The sequence below is a fragment of the Castor canadensis genome, chromosome 7, assembly GCF_047511655.1.
Source record: "Castor canadensis chromosome 7, mCasCan1.hap1v2, whole genome shotgun sequence".
Taxonomy (NCBI): Eukaryota; Metazoa; Chordata; class Mammalia; order Rodentia; family Castoridae; genus Castor; species Castor canadensis.
Window position 1 is genome coordinate 138,705,385 of NC_133392.1, and position 25,192 is coordinate 138,730,576.

The 25,192-nt window shown below is 45.3% G+C and overlaps 1 protein-coding gene across 3 annotated transcripts in view; it reads right to left on the reverse strand.

The window, feature by feature from the left end:
* Azin2 (antizyme inhibitor 2) overlaps positions 1–18,826 on the reverse strand; it is a 31,770-nt gene extending 12,944 nt beyond the window's left edge. The window contains exons 1-9 of one of the 3 annotated variants that reach the window (XR_012449993.1): positions 18,696–18,826; positions 18,482–18,602; positions 17,666–17,850; positions 16,068–16,241; positions 8,039–8,211; positions 7,037–7,171; positions 6,104–6,269; positions 4,814–4,987; positions 3,910–4,022 (exon numbers count right to left, since the gene is read on the reverse strand). Coding sequence is in view for 2 of the 3 variants with exons in the window: in XM_020181772.2 (XP_020037361.1) it covers positions 3,910–4,022; positions 4,825–4,987; positions 6,104–6,269; positions 7,037–7,171; positions 8,039–8,211; positions 16,068–16,241; positions 17,666–17,770 (1,029 nt within the window). In the remaining variant the exon portion in view is untranslated. The remainder of the gene's footprint in view (positions 1–3,909; positions 4,023–4,813; positions 4,988–6,103; positions 6,270–7,036; positions 7,172–8,038; positions 8,212–16,067; positions 16,242–17,665; positions 17,851–18,481; positions 18,603–18,695) is intronic. The other 2 variants (XM_020181772.2, XM_074080655.1) reach the window with 2 other exon arrangements.
* Positions 18,827–25,192: the final 6,366 nt, after the last annotated feature.

The following is a 25,192-nucleotide window of genomic DNA, read 5'->3' on the forward strand; positions in this document are numbered from 1 at the left end:
TGGCCAAAATCCAGACTACTGACAATCCCAATGGCCGGTGAGGGTGTGAAACAATAGGAATTCTTACTCATTGCTGGAAGGAATGCACTTCCCAAGTGGTACAGCCACTTGGGAAGACACTTTGGAAGTTTCTCAAAAAATGAAACATAATTTTGCCCTAAGAATCTCATAAAATTCTCAGGTATTTTCCCTCCCTACACCCAGCCATACTTAGCATTTATGAAGTGCTGATACACATTCACTCGCGTGCATCTTTGCACGCCATATTATTTTAGACCACTCAAAGAACATTTAAATATTTATGCTTAAAAGTCCACCCAAATGCCAGTGTGCTCATGGATGTGCTTTTTAATTAAAAACAATTTGCACTATGATACTTTAAAAAGAAGGAATCAAAGTAAATTTTAATAATCATCATCTCTGAATACTGGGATTTTTTATTGTTTGTGCTAAATTTTCTCCAGAAAGCAATCTTTTTCCATAAATATTCTATTTCCTTACTATTAATTACAGCATACTTAAAGATTCATGAGTGTATTGAACTTTTATGAAAGAATAGCAATCACAAAACTAGAATAACAGACTGAAAAAAATTGTATCAAATATTACAGTAGTAAATATACATACATGTCTATGAAAGTTAATCACTATTTGTAAGAAAAAACTTCAAGACCTCCCAAATTAAGTGAGCAGGGGATATAAAAAGGCATTGACATCAAAGGAAATAAAACAATAAACAAAAATAAAATGCTTGATCCTTGTCAAAGACATAGAAATGAAAGAATGACTGAGGTATGACGTTTTAGAAAATTAGCCAACAAAAAAAGGTCACAGAGTGAATGCCTGTGAGCTCACTGTGGAGTGGGCACAAGTGGTAACAGAACCTATTAGATAAGATTCTGGGAAGATGATCTCGAAGCATGATTCAAGAGTCTAACAGTGCTCCTATCTTTTGCCTGGTAATATTTCAGGGACATATTATAAGAAAAGAGTTTTTAAAAGCAAATACGCTTTAACCATGTAAAATGAGTCAGCCATGCAGAGAGATTAGCAAAGAGCATTCTAGTAATATTCATGGAAAAATTCGTGGAATAAGAACAATAAGAAATGACAGGAGCAATGCTTAAATGCCCAATGATACAGCAATTTTATGGGAATGTAATTGTTTTATAGGAAAGTAGTTAAAAGCTTTTTCTCTGGCACCAGACAGATAATCAAAGATGAATAAGACATGAACCCTATCCCCAAGGAGCTCAGTTAATAAGCACTACCTCTTATTAAGTGTGTGACTTTGAGCAAGATATGCACCTCTACAAGCTCAGCTTTCTCACTGTAAAATGGGACTGATAATACCTACCTTAAAGGATTATTGTAAAGACCAAGAAAGTAATGTCATATGAAACGCTTAGCACAGCACCCACTGCCATAAGTATACAATGACTTTAGCCAATACGTATGTGCAGTTTGCAACCACGGGATGCTGCATGTGCACGATGAAAGTAGAGGTAATGTGACAATGAACAGAGTTCCATAAGGACGAGGATTGGTGAGGGTTTTCTTTTTTAAAGTTCCTTTAAATATTAAGTTACTTACATAAGTTTAAAAAATCTATTCAATTCCACTGGAGCCAATGGCACAAGCCAGTAGCTCACACCTGTAATCCTAGATACTATGAAAGCAGGGATCAAGAGGATCGCAGTTTGAAGCCAGCCCAGGCAAATAGTTCATGAGACCCTATCTCGAAAATACACAACATAAAAAGGACTGGCAGAGTGGCTCAACTGGTAGAGTGCCTGCATAGCAAGCATGAGGCCCTGAGTTCAAACCCCAGTACTGTCCTCACCCCCAAAAAAACACAGTGAGATGTTCTCTATCACTTGAGCCACACCACCAGTCCTAAAATTGTTTATTTTTTAATTTGATAATGGAGCTACAATTTTTCCAAAGTCTTTATCTGTTAGAGATGTACACTAAAGTATTTTTGAAAAAAATCAAGTAATATTTATTCTATACTTTCTTCATGATATTGTATAGCTTGTATATTAAACACACACCACACACACACACACACACACACACACACACACACATTTCTATCTAATAGGGCTTGTATTCCCAAGATACAAACAATTTTTACCTACTATTTGTCTGCAGACTTCAACACAGTGCTTTGCATATTAAGGGGATTCGAATATTTGTAATTTTTTTTTAGAAAACACAAAATTGAGCCAAGCATGGTCCAATGATAAGAAGTGAACTTTGAACCAAAGAGTATATTTAATATAAAAAACAAAGTCCTGTGAGGAGCAGGATCCCAAAGCTGCCATAACCACTCATGAGGGGCACCTTCCTCTGAAGGGGAAGGTGCAGCTAGCCCTGGCCAGGCTGAATTCCCCCCAGCACACTTAATGTCTGTCTTCCTCAGTGGACTGTGGCCTCTGCCCTGGCTTTGCTCACAAGGCCAGGTTCACAGCCTCAAGGAGGAAACTGAAACGCATTATCCAGAGAAGGAACAGCACAGACCACAAAGAAAGTGCAATAGTGGGTGGGGTCCACAGTCCTGCTCTTCTGAGCAACTGATGAAGGGAACAGAGAATGGGTTAGAGATGGCACCAAACAGGAAGACGGGGAGTGAAGGCAGAGAGCTGCTGATTGTCCTGCCACTTGGGCTTGGCTGGTCCAGGCCAACCTGGTCCCTTCTGAATGCAGTAAGATGAGAGCCATCACACATCAGGCAATGCTAGCGTGTCAGAGTAGAAAACTCTGAATTCCTCAGCACATCAGGAAAGCTTCCTCAGACAAATGAAGGGAGCCAAATTTAACTATGAAATGAGGATCCACCAACCCCATGCACAATGGGGAAGAGAGGGAGGGCTCCTGTGCCTCCAATGGGATAAGAGGCAAGAAGAGCTCCCATGAGGAGCTGACTTCAAAGACCTAGAGATGGGTCTTGATTCTCTTTCCCCTTGTAAAGATTCCCACTAAAGGGCTGGTAGAGTGGCTCAAGTGGTAGAGCACCTGTCTAGCAAGCACAAGGCCCTGAGTTCAAACCCCAGTACTAGAGTCCCACTAATGCTGCTAGAGCCCAGGGATGTTTTGTTGTTCTTGTTCCCAGGTTAACATGAAAAACCTATTACAGATGAACTTTCCTTTTACTTGTAGGAATTTACTCCCAGGTGGTAATCAGAGATGTACATCAAGATAGACTCAAAATGCTCAAAATAGGAAACCTAATGGCCACCTACTAGGGTTAGACTAGTTGAAATATCATAGAGTCATTGAAAAGCATACTAGGATAGGATAGCTAATAGCATACAACAGCTACACCCTATACAAATAAAAAATAGATTACATAATAATATTATCCCAGCTTTATGAAAGCAAAGTACACTGCATTTTTCTAAAAGAAATAAAGTATAATGTTCAAAGAAGCTATCTTTGTATAATGGGATTATGGGTGATAACTTTCTTCATCCTTGTGGTCTATTTTGTTGCTGTTGTTTTTGAGACAGGCTCTTGTTATGTAGCCTCGCTCAAGCTGGCCTCAAACTTGAGATCCTCCTGCCTCAGCCTCCTGAGTGCTGGGATTACAGAGTGAAGCAAGCCCAGCTCTTTGTTGTCTATTTTTAATTTTTTTTTGTGTGCTGGAGATTTCACCCAGGGCCCTCATGCAAGCCAGGAGAGTGCTTTACCACTGAACTACATCCCCAGTCCCTTATCTAATTTTTGAAAAGTGAAACATGAGGCTGGGAGTGTAGTTCAGTGGTAGAGCACTTGCCTAGTATGCCCAAGGCCTTGGGTTTGATCCCCAGCACCGCAAAAAAATAAATAAAAATAAAAATTAGATAAAAATACAACAGATGCTACTGAAACACACACAATAAAGAGATACACACAGGGTAGGCTCACCTTCTGCAGGATAGGAGTGGGGCAGATGTTGTCAAACAGAACTGAGTTGAAGATCCCATACACGCCCTCATCAAGGTGGTACACAATGGTCTTGGAGGTGGAACCATTTTCCTCTGTGGGGAGGGAAGGGGACAGAAGTGGCACAAGCAGAATGTGAGGAGGCTGGGAGCAGGGAGCAGGGAGCTCCCCTCCCTCCCCTCCCCTCCCCTCCTCTCTCTCTGTCTTTCTCTCTGAAAAGCACCATCCTGAAGCTCTCCTGCTGAGACTCTCTCAGAGCAGAGGGCAAAGCCCAAGATCAGATTGCCTGACACCTGTCATTTGAAGAGCTCTAGACAATCCCTCTGAGAGGCCTAATCTATCTGGAAGGTCAAGGAAGATCATTAATGCTGGCAGTTTGGGCATAAAAGTTCTGAGTAAGCTTATCCCTGAACTTGAATTCCAACACTGCCCTTATCAGCTATGTGACCTAGCCTTGACTCAATCTCTCCCTGCCTACATTCTCCCATCTGTAAAGTAGACTTAAAGTGGTCATGAATTATTTTTATTAAGTGATGATAAAGGATGAGTAAGAGCCTGTACTTTAGAGAGGAGACAGACATGGGGTCCATTAGCTATTAAGCAATTCATTTGTATTCCCTCAGATTCTGTTTCTTCTCTGTGAAATGGAGTCACTAAAGTATCTATTCCCCCCAATGTTGTTTTAATCTCAAATCTGCACAATTCCAGCTCACTTTGAATTTTGCTAAGTAAGTGTCTTGGATTTGGAGGGAATGGACTCTTAAGTTTCCCTACAGCAAGCATTCATTCTCCAGATACCCCCACCCCACCACTGGGGCTAAGACTAGATCCTTCTCAGCCAGCCACTGTCTCCAGCTTTGAGGAAGAATGGAGCTCTGCTGCCCACCTGGCACCTACCCTCCCTGCCAGGCTGATCCAGAAGAACCTCCTTCTTGGCGATGATACTGGCTGCCACAGTGAAAGCAGAGGACACATAATAGCGCCCCAGCTCTGCAAGGATATCCACACCACAGCCCTCCGGGAAGTACAGATCCAAGGCTGAATTGATCACAGAAGCAATCTGGTGGAGGGGGTTAGGGGACAATTGTGGTTAAGGCCCCAGGGGACAGCTAGATAAGAAAGGAGAAAGGGGACAGAGCTGGGTGGAGACACTCATGCTTGAATAAATAGCCCTCCTCAATGCCCCGCAATAGGAAGGAGCACACTTCCTGTAATGCTTGGTGCTCACATTCCAGAAGCCCTGGTGTGGATCTTTCTCTCATAAATAAGCAGCTTATTAGATAATAAATTAATTTATAGAAAATTCAAAAAATACAGAGAAGGAAAAAAAGATAAAAGCCACCCTAATGCTATCATCCAGACAAACCTAATCATTGTGAACAAATTTTTATAGTAGCTCCTTTAATTCTTTTTATGCAAACATAATTTTTATAATAAACCTGTGAGGATGTGTGTATGTTCTTATAACCTGTTTTACTCAATAGACTGTGAATGTTGTCCAAACATGAGTAAATATTTTCATCACAAGAATGTCCCATAATCTAACCAATCCAAGTATTAGATGACCCAGGGAAGTCCACTGGATTTCTGTTGTGCACAAAGCTGCAGTTCTCATTGACGCTAATTCTCGGGAACTATCCACAATTATCTCCTCAGGGTCACTTAGTGAAAGTGGAGATTCCAGGAACGGCCTTTTTCTAAGGAAAAGTGACCTCTAGTGGTTAGAGTGGGGATTGCTAGGACACAATTATTCTTGTCCTAAGCTCAGATAGGAGAGACAGATAGACTGGCAACAAAAGGGAGGTTCATTTTCCTTCCCTCACCTTCCCACCAGATTTCTCATCCACCCCCTAGAGGGTAAAAAGGACATACTCAAAGAATCTTATGACATACAAATATGTCTTGGTTAAGCCTCAAACAGGCTGATAAAGTGTATGGGCTAGAGTCAGGCAGAGCCAGTGTGCAGCCAGCTGTGCTATGGACTCAGAAAGTGACATAACCTCTATCAGTCCCCAGTCTGCTCAACCATAGCACAGGGTTAATAAGTAGTAACATAATTCAGGTAAATCACCAAGCCCAGTGTATGGCACATAGGGCTCCCTCTGATCCCCACCTTAACCACCCCCCCACTCCCCACCCAAAAAGCCCAGCAAGACACTCCCAGCTCCAGGGTTACCTCTTCGAATCTCACTTTGGCTCCCTCTAAGCCAGGGAAGCCACCACCAAGGTCCAGAATGTGCATCGTGTGACCCAGCTCGGCACCCATTTGAAACACAAGCCGGGCATCTGCGATGGACTGAGCATAGGCCTGAGGGTCAGGACAGCCACTGCCAATGTGAAAACTGGGAAGGGAGGAAGAGCCTCAGCTTACATGCAGAGCCCCAGGTGCCACCACCTCAGCCCAGCCAGGAGCTACCTTAAGCAGACACATGGGACAATGTGCACATGTTACATATGCAGTGATTGAGGCCTCAGACATTAAATGGGCTGCAAAAGAATACATGGCAAATAAGGAACAGACAGGAGGCACTTAGTGCTCCTCCAATCCATCCATGCTGCCTGTGGAGGGGAACCTTCTGTGATGAGAACTGGGGCCCCATTGTACCCAGATTTGGATATATCTGTCAGTCAGTGTGTGACCTGGGCAAGTTGCTCAGCCTGCCCTATTTCTGTCCCATTTATAGTGTGGGTAAGAGCCTGTACAACAAGCTGTGGGGTGATGGAAGTGAGGCACTCAGCCCAGTGACTGAGGTACAGAGTAAACGAAGCTAGATAACTGGTCATTGTTATTCCACACCCCTGCAAGAAGAGTCAATTCAAGTGTGTGAATGTACAACCCTTGGCCTACAGACTGGTAAATCTCCCTCAAGACCAGGTCCCTGGGAGGAAACTCTTAGAACAAGACCTTCTGAGACTGTGAGGCTCAGGAAGGAGACATTTATAAACCTTCTTTCCAAAAAAGAGGAAATTCTTAATAAGCAGAATTCTAGGTGCAAGAGCAAGCTCTGCTCAGAGATCTTGGGGAAAGTCTCATGCAGAATGATTAATTCCTGGGAAAGTGAGAGAGAGTCTGGCACAGGTGGGGATGGTGGGGGCTCCCAGTGCACACCTCACACCCACCACCTCCATGTGGCTCTTCTTGGCATTTTCAAGCAGATGTCTGCAGGATTTCAGTGGCGCTCCGAACTTCAGGCTCAGGCGGCTCAGGGAGTGGGGGTCATCGGTAGCGATACACAGAACCATTCTGAGGAAACACACAGCACACCATGCTGGGTGAATCCCAGCTGCCCCACCCCAACCACATCTCCTCCTAATCAAGGGCTGTGAACCAACATGGTTCAGAGCCAACTGGGCCCCCAGGTTTCCTTCCCCAGCCTCAATCTCTTGAGTCCTGTCCAATCCAGTCTCTGAATGTCCCAGGACCCATTCCTGCAGCCACTGCCAGAAACTCTTCTTCTGTGCTGCTCCAATTCCTCCAAATCAGCTCCACATCAGGCAGTTTTCAAGCTTGTCATGTATGTGGGGAACCACTTTCCAAACAGTCTCAAGAAAAACCTCGACATGATGGAAGCTGTTTTGTGTGAACCAGAGTAGCCCACCACCCAAATTACCCCTGCTCAAGACCCCTCCTCAGATCCCCAGAGTGTCAAGTAACCAGTAAAAGCCACAGCCAGAGCGAAATGTCCAGCCCTGACCCTTCACTGTTTTCTTCACCCATTGCACACAGCACATTCTGGCTGCATCAAATTTCGGCCTATCCATCCAATGTCCCATGCGGTTCCTGACACCCATGCATCTGCTTTGCAGTCCACTATTTATCCCCTATTTATTCCTCAAGGTCCACCTCAAATGCCACCTCCCTCCTGAAACTGTGACTTTGACCTTCACAATACTGTGGGCCTTCACTGACTGAGGCAGTGACCAGTCAGTTCTGCCTTCGATCTACTCAAGTCCTGGCATCCTGGGTCCAGTCCAGGAGTGCCGTCCCAACCTCCCACAACTGAGGTCAGATCCTGGGCAGGGTGCTCTCCCCAGCTCCCCTCCTCCTCCACCTTCACTCCTACCCTCACCCAGCAGCCCAGCCTCCCTGAAAGAGTGGTTCTCAGCTTACTTGGCGCTGGGGTGGCTCTTGACCACCTTTGCCAGCTCCATCTCAGTGTCGAAGCTCAGCAGCTGCACCCCATGCTTGGCAGCATACTTGATCTGTGCAATTTGCTTACAGGGGTTGGCGTAGATGATCTTACTGGCAGGGACGCCAATACGCTGGACCAACTCCATCTCTGCCTGTGGGGTCCCAAGGGTAGTGGTGAGGAGGCACCAGGGCCTGCAGCCCAGGAAGCCCAAGGAAGCACAGATGAGGGGCAAAGTCATAGCTGCACATGGGGAGGTCCATAACAAGTGAGTCAGCCCTTTAAGACAGCAGATACGCAACAATCAGGACTTTATCCTGATCCACCATTCTCTGACAGTACAGCCACCCAGGCAGTGCACTGTAGAGTTCTGGGGGATTCCACTCACAGCAAATACCGGGTAGATTTAAACATTTATTGTAACTTCCTGACAGTAAAGCATCTCATTCTAACAAAATCAGCATATTTATTATAACAATCAGTTGTCTTAAGGAAAAGGTATCTTTTCTAATTCACACAAAGGCATTATACAGATGCATATAGTGACTATGACCACAGGCTTCTGACATATTTAAACATTAAACATATTTAAATGCTTAATGAATATTACTTGGAAAATAGGATGGAGTTTTCTCAAAAAATTTAAAACAGAATGACTACATATATGATCCAGAAATCCCATACTGGGTATATATCCAAAGGAATTGTTCACTGCAGAACTATTCACAATAGCCAAGATATGGAATCAACTTAAATTGATGGATAAAGAAAATGTGGTATAGCTGGGCATGGTGAGGCATGCCTATAATCCCAGCCCTCAGGAGGCCAAAGCAGGAAGATCATAATTTGGAGGTCAGTCTGGGCTACATGGCAAATCCAAGGCCAACCTGAGCTGTATAGTGAGACCCCCTTGAACAAAATGAAAGAACAGAAAGGGAAGAGGAGGGGAGGGAAGAGGAGGGGAGGGGAGGGGAGGGGAGGAGGAGAGAGGAGGGGAGGGGAGAGGAGGGGAGGGAAGGATTGGAGAGGGGAGGAGAGGGGAGGACAGGAGAGGAAAAAGAAAATGTGACATATACACACAACAGAATATCATTCCATCTTAAAAAAGAAGGAAATTGTGGCTGAGCACAGTGGGTTGCTCCTGTAATCCAACTCTGGAGGCAGAGATTGGGAGGATTGTGGTTCCAGGTCAGCTGGAGAGGGTGGAAATTCAACAAGACTCATCTCACCAAAAAAGTTGGCCATGATGGCACACACCTGTTATCCCAGCTGGGCAGGAGGCAGAGGCAAGAGGATCTCAGTCCTGGGCCAGCCTGGGCAAACACACAATACCCTCTGCTTGAAAAATAACTAGAGCAAAAAAGGGCTGGGAGCGTGGCTTAAATGGTAGAACACCTGCCTAGCGAGCATGAGACCCTGAGTTCAAACCCAAAACCACCCAAAAAAAAGAAAGAAATTCTGCCATTTGGGACAATATGACTGAATTCTGGAGAATATTACATTAAATGAAATAAGCCAGGTATAGAGAAACCAATACCACATGATCTCACTTATATGTATAATCTAAAAAAGTCAAACTCAGAGCAGCAGGGAGTAGAAGGTGGTTGCCAGGGGCTTGGAGGTGAGAGCCATGGAGAGATGTCAGTCAAAAGGTATACAGTTCCAGTTAGGACTAAGTTCAGCCAGGCATCAGTGGCTCACACCTGTAATCCTAGCTACTCAGGAGGCAGAGATCAGGGGAATCGAGGTTTGAAGTCAGCTTGGGCAAATAGTTGGAGAGATCGTATCTCAAAAAAACCTATCACAGAAAAGAGCTGGTGGAGTGACTCAAGGTGTAGACTGGAGTTCAAACCCAAGTACCACAAAAAAAAATAATAATAAAAATAAAAAACTAGCTCAAGAACTCTATTGTACATCATGGTGACTGTAGTTCATGATATTATTGTATACTTAGAAATCGCTGAGAGGAGATTTTAGGTGTTCTCATCACAAATAATAAATATGTGTTAATGTATATGTTAATCTTAGTCATTCCACAGTATATGCATATAATCAAAACTTCGTGTTGCCCACCATAAATATACATATAATTATTATCAAGTCAATAAATAAATAAGAATATTACTCAATATATTTGAAAGTCTACAAGACCAAGAGTCTTGCTGACACAGATCCAAAGGTCTGCACTGTGTAGCGCGCTGTGCTGGGTGAGTCCATTCAGCATCACTCCCCAGGGCCTTCTTTCTCACCCTTTTGTTATTGTTTGGTTTTGTGACTCCAGGGAAGGAACCCAGAACCTTGTGTATGCTAAGCAAGCTCTCTACTACTGAGCTATACGCCCCCACCCCTGCTCTTCCCCCTTTACAGAACACGGCTCCACTTGACTGCCACATTAGTGATATGGGCAATGAAGGTGATGATGACTATGGTAGTGGTGGTGAGAACAGCTGTGCTCATTGAGCAGGCCCTGAATGCAGTATTTCCCATCGAGTGCTAGAGCACATCTTCTATAAAGGGCCTGACACAATATTTTAAGTTTTGTGAGTCATAGTTTGTCGCGACTATCTAGCTGCCGCTGCAGCATCATAGGCATGCATGAATAGATGAGCATGGCTGTGATCTGGTAAAGTTTGTGAAATTGGGAGACAGGCTGGATTTCACCCACCATGCAGTTTGCAAACCCCTGCTTAAAGTTCACTATTTTATTCAGTCCTGACAAAAATCCATGTGGGTGGGTATTAACTCTATTTTACAGAGAAAGAAACTAATGCTCAGAGAGGCTAGATAGCTAGTAGGTGGCAAAACCAACTTTCAAACTCAAATCTGACTCTCCCTCAGTAAGGGAAAGAGTCAAGAGGGAACCAGTTTTGAAGAAAGGTAGAAGACATTTGTAGCCATCCTGAGTCTAATTTTAACTAGATATTTATATGTATTATTTCATATAATGCCTATAACCATCCTATGAAGTATTACCTGGCCACATTTCACAGAGGAAAAACCTAAGTTCAGAGAGATCCACCTTCCTATGATGACATCAATAAGTAGCAGAATGGGACTCAAATGTCCGACTCCAGAGCTGAACTTGTGGCCACTACACCTTGCTTCTCAGAGGCAGATATGCACCCCCATACATTCTCTGAATTTGGCTGGATGTGAAAATGAGTTTTTGCTCCCTGCCTAATCACATGAAGTGAGAGAAAGATGCAATGATAGCATCAAGAGGAACTGTGATTTGGCTTTAATTAAATTTAATAATGAGCATGGTTATTCAAGCAAGCTTACTATATGTCAACCATTGCATTAAAATCTTATATACATTCTCATTTAAATCTTCATAATAATCATATGAGGTAGGAAACAGAGGCTTAGAGAGGTTAAGTGACTGTCCAAAGTCACATAGTTTATAATGGCACAGACCTCAGCCTGCAGGACAGGAACCTCTTGAGGTGCCTGGCTGTGTGACAGGTGTGATGGAAACAAGTGGTAAATAAAGCAGACAGGATCTCAGACCTCACAGAGCTTTTAGGCTGGTGGGGAAAACAGGCAGTCACAAATGAACATTGAGCAATGGTGGAATGACAAGTGGTCAGAAGGCATGGAGAAAAGGGGCAGTGTGCTATAGAATGAGGGACAGGGAGACCTGGGTGTGAGGGATAGAGTTAAGCAGAGCTCCAAAGGAAGACTCAGGCTGGCCAAGAGGGAAGGAAAGACTATTTCCAGCAGCAAGAGTAGAGAAGTTCTGAGGCCAGAAGGTACTCAGTGAAACCAGGGAACAGAGAATGCTGGAGTGGCCTGGGCAGGTTAAGTGCAGTGGGGAAGATGGATCAGGAAGTGGACAAAGCCAAGGAACCAAGAAGGCTGCACGTGGATTTATACTTTACCTGCATGTGATGGACAGGAATTTTAAGGGTTTCAAGAAGAGAAATGACATGGCCAGATTTGCATTTAACTACAAGGTCTAAAATGCTTGTCATTCTGGCCTCCCAAGGAGGAACTCAAAGGAATTCTGGGAAAGACTAGTTAGTGTCTGTCACAGTCTCCCTGGGAGAGATGACAGAGCCTCTCCAGAAATGCAGGGGATATGTCTTGGAGGCTGGCTGGCAAGTGGGGTGATGGACTGCGTGTGAGGATAAGGCGTAAGGATGTGGGAAGCACGGCCACCCACTCCCAGCAGCCCTGCCTCTGTTAGGGAAGGAAGAAGGGAAGAGCAGGAGTGTGTTATAAACACTCAGGTCCCAGGTATCTACTGGTGTCAAGCCAGCTGGACAAACAGGTCTGAGCTGAAGATTAGGTGGGAGGCAGCGGCATATTGATGGTGTTTAAAGCAGTGGAAGGAGATGAAATTCCCTAAGAGGAGGGAGAGCTTACAAGATTGGTCTTGAGACAGAATCCAGAGGAATGCTACCATTCAGAGAGAAGTAGATGGGAGGGGTTGGCTCCCAGCACCTGCAGGGAGGTCAGGAGGGAGAACATACACATGGTAATGACATTCTCAAAGATCAGAAGTGTCTGGTAAGAATGAGGACAGATCCATGGCCGCATTCATCATCTTATGTACTTTTGAGGTCTTTACAACTAGGAATATGTTATTGTTGAGTAATTTTTTTTAAATACCCTGCTTGTTTGAATGTTGTTGAGAAACAGATAAGGGGACCAAGAAATGTCCCCAGACCAGATCCAAATGCATCAGCATGGACCCCGCTGAATTTTTAAAGCTATTGTGGAATAATGTATACCACATAAATGCTTTTATTTTGTTACAAAAATCACAAAATTTTAAAATATTTTCTGTGAATCATTTATGTATTTTAAATGTTATCTATCCACCAAACCCATAATGGTGACTATCTATGGAGATGTAAAGTTGATGTCCCATTTTCACTTTGGGGGAATGAATCGATGTATTATTTGAATTGTTCCCAATTACTGTTGAACATGAAGTCATCAATGGATTCTGGGTCCCTGAGTATTTTGGTAAAAAAGAAGTTCCTTGGAATAATCAGAGCGGAGGCCAGGAAGAAGTGGCCAAATGCAAACAGAACAATGTAGATAACTCTGCAGAATTTGGCCACAAGGAGGGAGCAAAGGGTTGGGCTGAAGTAGGATGTGTTATCCAGAGAAGATTTTTTAAGATGGGAGGCTGTGGGAGCCAGTCAAAAAAAGACAAGGGATGGGGGCAAAAGAGGTAAGTCTCTTGGGAAGGAGGCCTGGTGGAACAGAGTCCCTGTGTGAGTTATGGCCTGTGCGCCCCTGGCCCTAGAGATTGTTCAATGGGGGGTTGTCTGTACATCTAGCCCTAACTCATGGCAGGTGGTTGGTCACGTCCACTAAGGCATGGTGCCATTACACATGATCACCCACCATGACCAACCAGAAGAGGGCAGCCTTGGCCCATTAGGAGAAGCTGTAAGTCTGGGGGCTGGGGATGAAGCTCAAGGATAAAGCGCTTGCCTAGCATGTGTGAAGCCCTAAATTCCATCTCCAGCACCACCAATGTGTGTAGGGGAGAACATTTGTACATTCTAGAAGCCAAATGGTCTGCATGATCCCACCACAGAGGCTTAGGCCTCTTCTCACCCTTGTAATGAAACGAAGGCAAGACATGCATCACTGGCCAAGTGCCAGTTCAGCCACTTCTTCCACAAGGATCTTGGAAAAGACAACAATAACAGAGGTCAAGACTGTATTACTAGACTCATGCTGCCCCCTCCCAGTGCATGACCCTGGGTAGTCACTTGTCTCTGGGCCTCATTTCCTTATATTCTAAATCTGTCTTCCAGGGACTGTTGTCAGAATCCCAGTAAAATAATGACCTCACAAGGTTCTTGTGAGAATAAAATGAAATCATGCATAGAAAATGCTTGGCAAAGTACCTGACAGAGCAGCCATACTCAGCAAATAGTAGAAGCTTCTACCATTCCCACTGTCTCTTCCCTTTGGAGGCCAGCTCAAGAGCAGATGATCAATTGCCTCACCCCTAAGTTTCCAGAAGCAGAGTATTCTAGTCAGTGGAGTTTGGTCCTAACCTTCATCCTTAGCCCAGGGGGACCAAAAGATGCTGTCCCTTCTTGCCTTCTGGGGAGGCCTACCATGCTACAGAAGACAACAGCGAGGGCAAAGCCTTGGCTCTGCAGTGTCTCCTCTGTGTCCTTCACAGGGTTTCACGTAAGATACACATGAAATGAGGTGTGTGAAGCAAGGACAAGAGGAAAAGACTCAGCAACCACAAAAATCAAAGAGCATAGCATTCAATCCATGGTAAAGGTCAGCCTGCTTGTGCCAACAATCTCACCCCATAGTGCACACCTGTCCCCCACCTAGAATGGTTCCAATCCCATTGCCCTGCCCAGGCTAGGTCTCCTCCAGGAATCCTTTCTAGAAGTCTCCTCACAACATCCAATCACACTGCCAACTTGGGTTTAAAGGGGTTCATCTGAGAACCACCATTACTAACCATCAAAAAAATGAGGGCTGGGAGCATGGCTCAATTAGTAGTGCATTTGTCTATCAAGTACGAGGCCCTGAGTTCAAACCCTAGTGCCGCCAAAAAAAAGTTTAGAAAAGAAAATTATGGCGATGCCAATATTACCATGGAAGCAGGCTTGCTTCCATAAGGCTTTGCATCTGCTGTTCCCTCTGCCTGGAATGCTCTTCCCTTAGTTCTCTATACTTCCTTCAGTGTGTATTCAGATCTCAGAGGGATCTTCCCTGGCCAATTATCTCCATGTACATTCCTCTCACCTGACATTCCCTACAGCCCATCTAAAACACTATATGATCCATTATTTAATTTGTTTATTCTTTAGAGAGCAAGCTCCATGAAGGAAGGGCTTTTTTGTGTTGTTTTATTCGTGGTTAAATTCTCACCTAGAATAGTATCTGGTAACAGCAGCTACTCAGTAAATATTTTCTGAATGAATAAATGAGATATACTCAAAGCTGTACTCTGAGGAAATTTCACAGTTCAAAGGCTTTTTATCGAATAAGAACAGAATGAGAATAGATGGATGAAACAGAGAGCAGAGGCCTTCTTGCTCAGTGCTATATTGCCAACCCCACCTAGCAGTCACTACAACACCTACTTCAATGACTGCAGAGTGACAGTATATAAGCAAAGTTAATTGAAAGACACCAGGAGGGGAACTGGAGGTGTGGCTCTGCTTTGCAAGGGTGAAGCCCTGAGTTTAAACCCCAGTCCCATCAAAACAAACAAACAACAACAAAAACCGTTCCTAATGGGAACTTTGGTGGGAAAGACAGCAAGAGGGAGGTAGACAACAGCAGAAATCAAATTAGAAAGACAGCATTGGCAGAAACAACAAAACTCTAGAAGAATTAGTTAAGAAAAATGCAGTCACACATTAAGATTATAAATAAATGTGTTTTGTTTTCATTAGAATATTACATATAGCTCTATGTCAAGACATTTTAAAACTTTTTTTAAAATTTTAAACAAAAATCTCCATTAAAAAGGTGACCCAAGGACACACAAGGTTTCAATTTAGGAGGCCAGGCTGGGTGCCTCGCATCTGTAATCCCAGCTACTTGGGGACATAGAGGTTCAAGATCAGCTCAGGCAAAAAAAGCTAATGAGACCCTCCCCCTCATCTCAACCAACAAGCTGGGCATTGTAGCTGGCACTTGTGGCCACAACTACATAGAAGGCATAGGTAGGAAGATCAAAGTTCCAGGCCAACCCCCAACAAAAATATGAGATCCTATCGAAAAACTAACTAAAGCTAAAAAGGACTGGGGGCATGGCTCAAGTGACAGAGTTCTTGCCTAGCAAGCACAAGGCCCTGAGATCAAACCCCAGTAAGGCCAAAAAACAAGAAATAAAAGATTCTAATTTGGAACTTCAGGGTTGACAAATTCCGTGCTCATTTCTTCCTTCTCCCTGCAGCCTCTCTTGAGGGCAGCTCACTCCTGTTCCCCAGGGTCCACCCACACCAACAGGGCCACATTCAGAAGGCATCAATGGTCAGTGCACCTGTGGGGGCAGGGGCTCACCTTGTTGGCACAGCTGAAGCCCAGCCCCAGCTCGGCCAGGACCTTCAGCACGCCCAGGCTGCTGTTGCACTTGACAGCGTAAAAGGGCCGGACTCGTGGTAGGCACTTCAGAAAGCAGAAGTGCTTCCTCACTACTGCACCCAGGTCGGCCACGAAGAAGGCAGCGACCTCACCCTGCACAACAAGAGGTATATGGATGTGAGACCACCCAGCTCCCTCCCTGTGCATGCTGTTCACAGTTCTTCCAAGGACCAGCCCCAGCTCAGCTCTGACCATGAAGCAACCCTGTTGTTGTTTTCTGAAACTTCCCAAGCCTACAGGATAGAAGTCAAATGCCTCAGCCTGGCATTTAAGGCTCTGTGATCCAGCTCCAGCTCCTGCCAGCAATGCATCTTAAAATTCTATGTGCTGGATCATGTTCCCATCTCCAAGCCCTCTGCTGGGTTTGGCAAAATCCCAGTCTAACTTCAAGTCTCAGCTCAACCTTCCCCAAACCCATAAGGCAACTTGGTCTTTAATGTCCTCATTGCATGTTAAATGTGCTTCCAAAACCTCAGAAGGGTATATACAGCTGTCTGCTCCAGGAAAGGGTCAATTTCTTGAAGGCAGATGCTGTGGCCTACAACCCACTGCCTTTCACATACAGGCGCTCAGTGAAGACTTGATGTTATGCCAATGCCATTATAAGCCATGCCTGTGGTCAACTGGCCCTCACAGACTAGCTGACAGCTGACCATGTAAGAGGCTATGGATTAGACCACATTACTTAAACCTTCCCTGTTTCACCCAACACATTTTTACTGATCTCACTTGTGCCAGATGTGATGCTAAGTGACAGAGATGACCACAGAGGGCTCTAGCCCTGAAGGGCTTGGGTCTTGAAGAGAAGGAACTTTAATTCCAAGTCCCTTCAATAAACGCTGGATGGGAGTTTCTACAAAAGGTATTGGGGGCATGGAGAAAGAAAATACAAAACCTGCCTGGGGAAGTCAGGAAGAAGCAACACTGATGAGAAGTAAGGAACACTAGAAATAGGTAAAGCGGAGAGACTGGGAGAAGGATGTCTCAGACAGAGGGAACAGCCTGGGCATGGTAACTGAGCACACATCACTGTGTGCTGAACTGAACAGAGCAGTTCAGCTCAGATGCAGTATGACATATACTGTGGGAATATAAAGCTGGAAATGGAGCTGTGGAGGCAGACGTGATCCTGTAGCAATGGGGAACTGCCAAGGAATTCTAATTTTGAGGAGGGCTATGATACAGTTAGAGGGGGTGGGATGAAACAGGTTAGGGGGCCTTTAGAGAGATCAGTACTGAACTACCTGAGCTGTCTGGATGGTTATTTAAGGAGGTGGACTTCACAGAACTTGGTGACACCTAGATGTGGGAGGTGAGGAGGAGGAGAGTGCTGTTTGTTCATCAAGGCAAGGAACACAGAAGAGGCAGATTTAGGGACAAGGACCAGGAGTTGGAGATAAAACTACCCAGTCTCTTGCAAATAGCAAGGACTGAATACCACATAAGTGAGTGAATAAAATGAAGGCCCTCTTCCAGAGGAGGGGACAGGGGACCCACTCCCACTCCCAGCCCCTCACCGTGGTGGCCTGTGAGGCCCCCAGAGTGAGCTCCTCCAGCAGGTCTCGGGTGCTGAAGCCCTCCTCCACCATCACAAAGTCGGATTCACTCAGGTAGCCAGCCATGCTGAACAGGAGCCACCGGCTGGATGGAGCCGCTGCCGCAGCCGCCGCCTCAGCCGCCGCCTTAGAAAGTATGCAACACACTGCGGGGAGGGGAGGCGGAGATGGAGGGGACCGCTGGGGGAAGGCTCAGCAGCCCCCTCATCTCTCTAGGCCAGGGCTCCCAATCCCACCACGCCCCGCCCCCAGCACAAGCTTGGGGAACCTAGGTTCATTGGGAAGGGTGGGGACTTGGTTTCTACAATGGGATAAGGCATTGTATGCCTAGATGTGCCTGTCAGAGCCTCAGTTGCCCCATCTGTAAAATGGATGGATTGATTTGGAGAGCCTTTCCAGTTCTGAAATTCTGGGTTGGAAAAGGGGGAAAAAATGAGGGAGGGGGCAGGAAATTTGAGAAACTTGGGTAAGTCTCCAGGATGCCCCCAATCCTGACCGCGCCCACCTAATGGGGGGGCGGGTGGCCACGCCAAAGATTCTCAGCCTGAGAACAGGAGCTTAGATTCGAGACCATGGGTACTCCTCGACTCCTCTCCGAGCCTCAGTTTCCCGGTTTGTAAATGATTGGTCCTGACGAACTATAATTCTAAGCATGCATGGGGGCACCAACATGGTGGATAGGGTCTGCGGGCTCCCGGGGGAGGACAGAAGGCTGAGGTTCTGTTCGGGTGACCCCTCTGGAATGCAGAGTCCCGCCCCGCCCCCAAGCCCCCTTACCAAGCCCCGTCCTCCTTCGCGGGGGCCAGAGCCAGGCGCGCTGCTAGGGGGGGTCGCCGGTGACCTCGAAACTTGTGCAACACCCCGAGGAGGAGTGGCAGTTGCGGAGCCGAGGCCCCTGCTGAGAGGAGGCAAGAGGGGCCAGGGGGCAGGTCAGCGCCGAAGCCAAGGGCGCCCGCTCCCCGAGGCTCCCCAAGACACTCCCTGCACTCGCCTTAAAAAGCATTTACACGGCTTCGGCCCATAGGTCTCCCCAGCGAGTGAATCGGATCCTCGGCGCCTCCGCTCGCTCGCTCCCCCCGGCTCCGGCCCCGCGGCCTGCGCCCCGCGCGCCCAGCAGCCACCGACCCCACGCCCCGCCTTCCGCCCGCCGCCTGCTTATATATGCCCCGCCCAAGCCCCGCCCCTTGCCTCCAGACCCCGCCTCCGCTTGCTCCGTAGCCCTGGCAACCGGGTGCCGCCAGCCCATTGGTGGATTCGGACATAAAGCATTTAGCTGTGCTGCCTGCTCGGCAAACCTGCGCCGCAGTCCGCGCGGATCCCTCTTCGCGGTGCCCACGATGGGATGTCGGAACTGCAGGGCTGCCGCCTCCGAGTCTCGAGTGTCCACGCGGGTGAGACCCTTAGATCCTGAGTCTTGGGTCTGGGAGAGAGGACAAGAAGCTCACTCTTTCTTAAGTGGCTCCGGGAAACCTTTTCTGTCACTGGCTAAACTCGGTAGCGTCTCTCTCTCTCTTCGCCTGGTCAAGTATTCGCTCATTCCTTGAAGCACAAGTCAAACGTCATCTCCTTGTATTATTATCTAATAAAATCCTTTTTATTTAATTGCCTTTTCCAGGCATCTTCTCTGACTTCTCCAACTCAACAGCCACCTCAAATGTGTTCTGAGAGCATTTTTTGTAATTTTCCAGGCTTAGGGCGATTGCTCACTCCTTTTACCCTCTCAATTCGGCAAACTCAGTTGTCAAGTAAAACATGTCTCCTCCAAGAAGCTTTCTCTGAGTTCAAACATTTCTCCAATGCCAACAAACTCCTGCTTCTATCACAGTCCAATATAATGTCACCTTCTCTGTTGACCCTTCCATGACTTTCCTAGTCCCAAGGGACAGTGGAACTCAATAGCGGTTATGTCTGCCTGGACTCCTCACTCATTGCAGTCTTGCTACCTGAAATTCCTGTTGCTTTCCATTTCTTGTCATGGTGATATTTCTTGGCTTATTTAGAACCCCAAAAACAGAGACAAAGAGCTTGGTTCCTCAAAGTACTACATCCTAGAGTATGTAAGAGTGCTAAAGAAGATTTAAAAGCTGGATGCAGTGATTCCCGCCTGTAATCCCAGCACTTGGGAGGCTGAAGCAGAAAGGCTTTAAATTGGAGGACACCTGAGCTACATAGGAACACCCTGACTCAGAAAACAAACAAAAATTCCAATAGCTGTGTTATTCAAAAGCTAATTAAAGAGTTCATTTGTGGACTGGCTGAGTGGCTTAAGCAGTAGAATGTCTGCCTTGAAAACCCAAAGTCCTGAGTACAGCCACAAAAAATGTTAATCTGGAACAGTTGTTCAAGAACAGTGGTAAAGCAGAAAAGAAGAGAAAAGAAAAGCGACTTCCTTTACCAGATTTCACCAAAAAAAATTTTTTTTATTGTATGTTGTAGGAGCACGAAGAGACAGCAGTAGAACAGAAGAGTCTAGAACAGTCTTCTACACTGTGGAGATTGTGGAACACAAAAAACACAGTGTGGCTAGGAGCTTTGGATCTACCTGTGTGCTCCTGCCCCTTGCCTGTCTGGAGGTGTTTTGACACCTAGATACAGCTCTTATCCTGCCCCAGTATCTCCCTAGGACACTATGCACAACCTAGTCAGTACAGAGCCTGGTCAGTACAGAGATGGGACAGTGCAATAACCATGGAATTGGAGAAGGCATTTTCGGTTCCATGTTCTGCTGAGTTATACATGAACATGACAGCTGAGTGCCCTTGATGTGTCACTCTGCCTGGACCTAAGTCTTTCCTGCCTGGCTTGATTTCCCCTTGGGAACCAAGAGTTCAGACTGATTTCTGCAGCTCTTCTGCCTTAAAGCTTTTCTCTTTCTTTCTTTCTTTCTTTCTTTCTTTCTTTCATTCTTTCTTTGTTCCTTTCTTCTTTCCTTCCTTCCTTCCTTCCTTTCTTTCTGTCTTTCCTTTTGAAAGAGGGTCTCCCTATGTAGCCCAGGCTCAAACTCATGATCCTTCTGCTTCAACCTCCTGAGTGCTGACATTACAGGTGTTTGCCACCACACCTGGCTATGTTTTCTAGCCTAGAAATGACCTTCAGGCTTTTAGCTTTATAAAAGGGTCATTTCCAGGTTACTGCTTTGAGATATTAGTAGTCATCTGCATCATAGTAAGAAAACAAGCATACTTGTCCTCTCTCATGAGGAACAAGGTCCTCTGGAGAAAAACCAGGAGGAAGTAGACCAGGACAGCCATGGCAAAAACCTGGGAAGATGAGGCTAAGAAAGAAAAGCACCCAAACAACTTTGGCTATACATTCGGTTTTTGAGCTGGCTGCATTTGTATGTCATGGTTCAGGTCTGCCTCACAAGTTACTCTCAGCACCTGAAATGGACTAGATACATAGTAGGTACATTCATTCATGAATCAATGTAGGTAAGAAGGAACAAACCAAAATCTAATCTGTTCATTTGTAATCTGTCAAGGGTAAGTAATCAGAGCAGAAAAATCTACATCCTGGACTGGGTACAACAGGTAGGCTTTATCTTTTCTCTAATAGATATACCATTGAATCACCATGACGATCCTATGTCTTAGAGCTATAATTGTTCCCATTTTACAGGTGAAGAATCTGAAGCTTAGAGAAGTCCCAATAACTTCCCCAGGATCACACAGAAAGTAAGGGTGGAGCCCAGATTTAAAATCAAGTCAGCTGGAAGTGTGGCTCAGTGGTAGAGGGCTTGCCTAGCATGTGCAAGGCTCTAGGTTTGATCCTTAGTACCACACACACAAAAAAAAGATCCAAGTCTGCCCTGACCCTTAACCCTTATGCTTGACTTGCCACCAGTAGCTGAGGATTCTGGCCCCATCTCAACAAAAGTTACCCATTACGCCTGTGGCCATCCAGCCCAAAGTCTCTCGCCACTCTTACCTGACCTGGCTACTATGCAAAGCCCTCAAGAACACAGAATTGATTTAGAGCAAACAGCCTCTGATCTTTGGCAAAGATGATCTCAGGCAATTTCAACTTATTCTTCCTAAACCAATCCCAATCATATACTAACATTACAATACTAAAAACGCACCTTATAAGTGCATCGAACTGAAAAATTTGCTAAATACTTTCCTGTTCATTTCATTTAGGCTTCTCCAAATTTTACCTGTGTTAATCTCCAGAACAAAGTACTAACAACTGATGCTATAAAACAACAGAAATGTATTGTCTGGAGGCTAGAAGTTTGCAACCAAGGTGTTGGCAGGGCCATTCTCTCTGGTGGCTCTAGGAGACAATCCTTCCCTGCTTCTAGCCTCTCCTATTTGCTGGCAATTCTTGACTTTCCTTGACTTGTGGGTGTATTGCTCTAGTCTCTTGGCTGTCTTTTTCCTGTGTGTCTTCACATCATCCCCCCACTATACATGTCTGTCTCTAAGTCCAAATTTCCCCTTTAGGTAAGGACACTAGTTGTATTGACCTCATTTTAGCTTTCCTCTAGAAAGTTCATATTTCTAAGCAAGATCATACTCTGTAGTGCCAGTGAGTGGGGTGAGGGTTTTAACATATCTTTTAAGGGGAATGAAAACCAACTCATACCACCAGTGAACACTTCTTTGAATATCTTTGGTCAAGACGTAGATGTATGATGACATCTCGTTACAAGAGAGGTGGGAAGACATACTCTTTAGCTGGGTACATTTCTGTTCCTCTTACCCACCAAAAAGAGTCAAAATACTGAGGAAGAAAGTGGATATTGTCTGGTGACTGACAATCTCTGCCACAAGTAGGGAAATTATCGGAAGATTATCACGAGGTGTGGTGGTGCGTGCCTATAATTTCAGCACTCAGAAGGTTGGAGCAAGAGGAACTCAAGTGCCAGACCAGCCTGGGCTACATAGTGAGACTGTGTCTCAAACAAACAAAAATGTCAGCACACCAAGTCTAGAATGATTACGGGACTTACTCCAGAGAGAGGTAGGCAGAAAAGTGAATAAACATTTATTGAGCTGAATGTTTACAAGCATGTAATTGCATTAAATCTTCATACAAAAACATTAAATCTTCAGAAAAACATTTTACTAGTCCCATTTTATGGATGAAACATGTGACTCGATCCTTGGTTGAAGGTTGCACAGCTTGTGAGCAATGAATCAAGCGCTTAGCTCTGGTCTGTTGGCTCAATGCCAGCAAGATGTGCCCTGGGAATAGGGTATGAAGCTGGAAGGAAAAACACAGAGACCAGACTAAAAACAAACAGCAGGATACCTGAGCAGTGTCTAGAACTCAAGGTCAAACACCAGATGAACTGGCAGGTCAGACTCAAACCCAAAGTCACTACTGCAAATTCCTTGAAGGCATCAGTAAGATGGAGCCCCTGAAGTCACTAGAAGTATTCTGAGGCTCAGAGAGGCCAAGTGACTTGCCCAGGATCACACAGTACATAAATGGTAGAGCCTGGACTCAAACTCAGGGCTATGCACTCGTAAGGAACTTGAAATGGTGCAGCCTAGAGCTATATTGGAGCAGAGCCTAAGGCCCTAGCCCTTGAAACCATGAATTCTAGTTATTAATGAGGTATCTGTGTCCCCTGACACATGGGCAGGTGGGCGGAGGGCCAGCCTGTACTGGCACCAAGAAGGCAAAGTTCACTAAGACTGAACGGAGGGGGAGGGTTATATTCACAACCCTCCCCTACACAGACAAGGTGCTGAAACCCATAGTTTGGATTTTTTGTGTTTATTTTCATTCTCTTTTAGGCTACACACAATGTGAAATAATAGTAATTGTATGAGACAATTAAGGAATTCACACTTTTCTTTGAGCCAGACCTGAGTCATTTCTAACAAATGTGACAAGAAAACAACCACCACACACAAAACGCCGCTCAGCTGAAATGTGCACTTGCTGCAGTGCTGTCTTCAAGCCACCTAGGAGGGCCGTGGACAAGCCTGTCAGCCCAGCTCTCACCTGCATTCTCCAGGGGTTCTCAGTCCCAGCAGAGTGCTGGGCCCCACCCCAGAGTTTCTGACTCAGTAGGTCTGGGGACCTGAGAAGGTGCATTTCTGACAAGTTCCCTGCTTTTGCTGATGCTCCCAGTCCAGGAACCATGCTTGGAAAATCCCCAGTCTAAAGGAACTTGAAGCATGGTAGGCAAAAAGGTCAAAACTGTGCACTTTTGAAAGACGGCTTCAGCTGAGTGTGGTGATGCATATCTGTAGCCCCAGTGCTCAGGAGGCTGAGGCAGGAAGATTGCCAGTTCAAGGCCAGTTGGAGGCTGAATAGCAAGACTTGATCTTGAAGGAAGGAAGGAAGAAAAGGAGGGATGGAGGGAGGAGAGGAGAAGAGAGGGAAAAAAAGAACATAACAGTTTTTTGCCCCCAGCCCCTCTCTGACAGAAAAGTAAGATGGGGCAAAACCCAACCTGGGATGGATGGCTGCACTGTCTCTAGACGGAGCACACACTTCAGGGATATATGAGCATCCATCCATTTCCTAACCCTCACTGTGACCTTGGCAAAGTGACTTACCTTCTGAGAACCTCATCCTACCCATCTGCAAAATAGACATAAGAAGAGTGCCTGCTTCCTAGATTAGTGTCAGTACTTCATGTAAAACCTCCTGCCTAGTATCTGCCATGTGCATTAGCAAATGCAATCCAAGGACTAGCTATTAATATTATTCCCCTGAGCTGTGGTGCATAGGGTCAAAGAGAAAAATCCTCAACCAGGCCGGCAGCAACCGCAAAATGGGAGATGCCACCCCATAGAAGGTTTTCAGACCAGAGCTGAGAAACATGCAGCAAGGGTCAGAGAGGCTCGGGAAGTGGGTCAGTGTAGTTCAAGAGGGTGGGGCCGCTTTCCTTTCCAGGCATTTCTCAGGAGTCAAGCTTAAATCATGCAGGCCTGACCCAAGTGGAACCCTTTTTTTTTTTTCTCTTTCTTCCTTCCTTTTTTTCCTTTCTTTTTAAATTTTTTTTGTGGTACTAGGGTTTGAACTAGAGTCTTGTGCTAGGAAAGCACTCTACCACTTGAGCCACTCTGCCAGCACTAAAGGGCTTTTTAAAATGTTAAATCTCTTCTCACTTCCATGTCCATACAGACATTTTTTACATTTTTTTCTTCATTTCAATATCATATACACTGAATAAATGTTCCTGAACGTTTTTCCTCCAGAGATAAAAATTTCAATTTTTGAGTGACTCTTAGATTTCTAAATATATTAACTTGGGAGATTAAACAAAAATCTAATAACAATAAGAAAACACTCATGATGACTCAGGAGGTGATGATTATGACTGACTTCCTGGGATTCTGGGCAACATCTTCCTTCATATTTCATATTCTTTGAGAACTCTGAAACTGTAAATTTCATCTTGTTTCTTTGCTTCCCTTTCTAACAAACAAATTTAAATTATGGACTTCCTTCTTTACTGCAACATTATTATTATTATTATTATTATTATTATTATTTTGGTGGCACTGGGGTTTGAACTCAGGA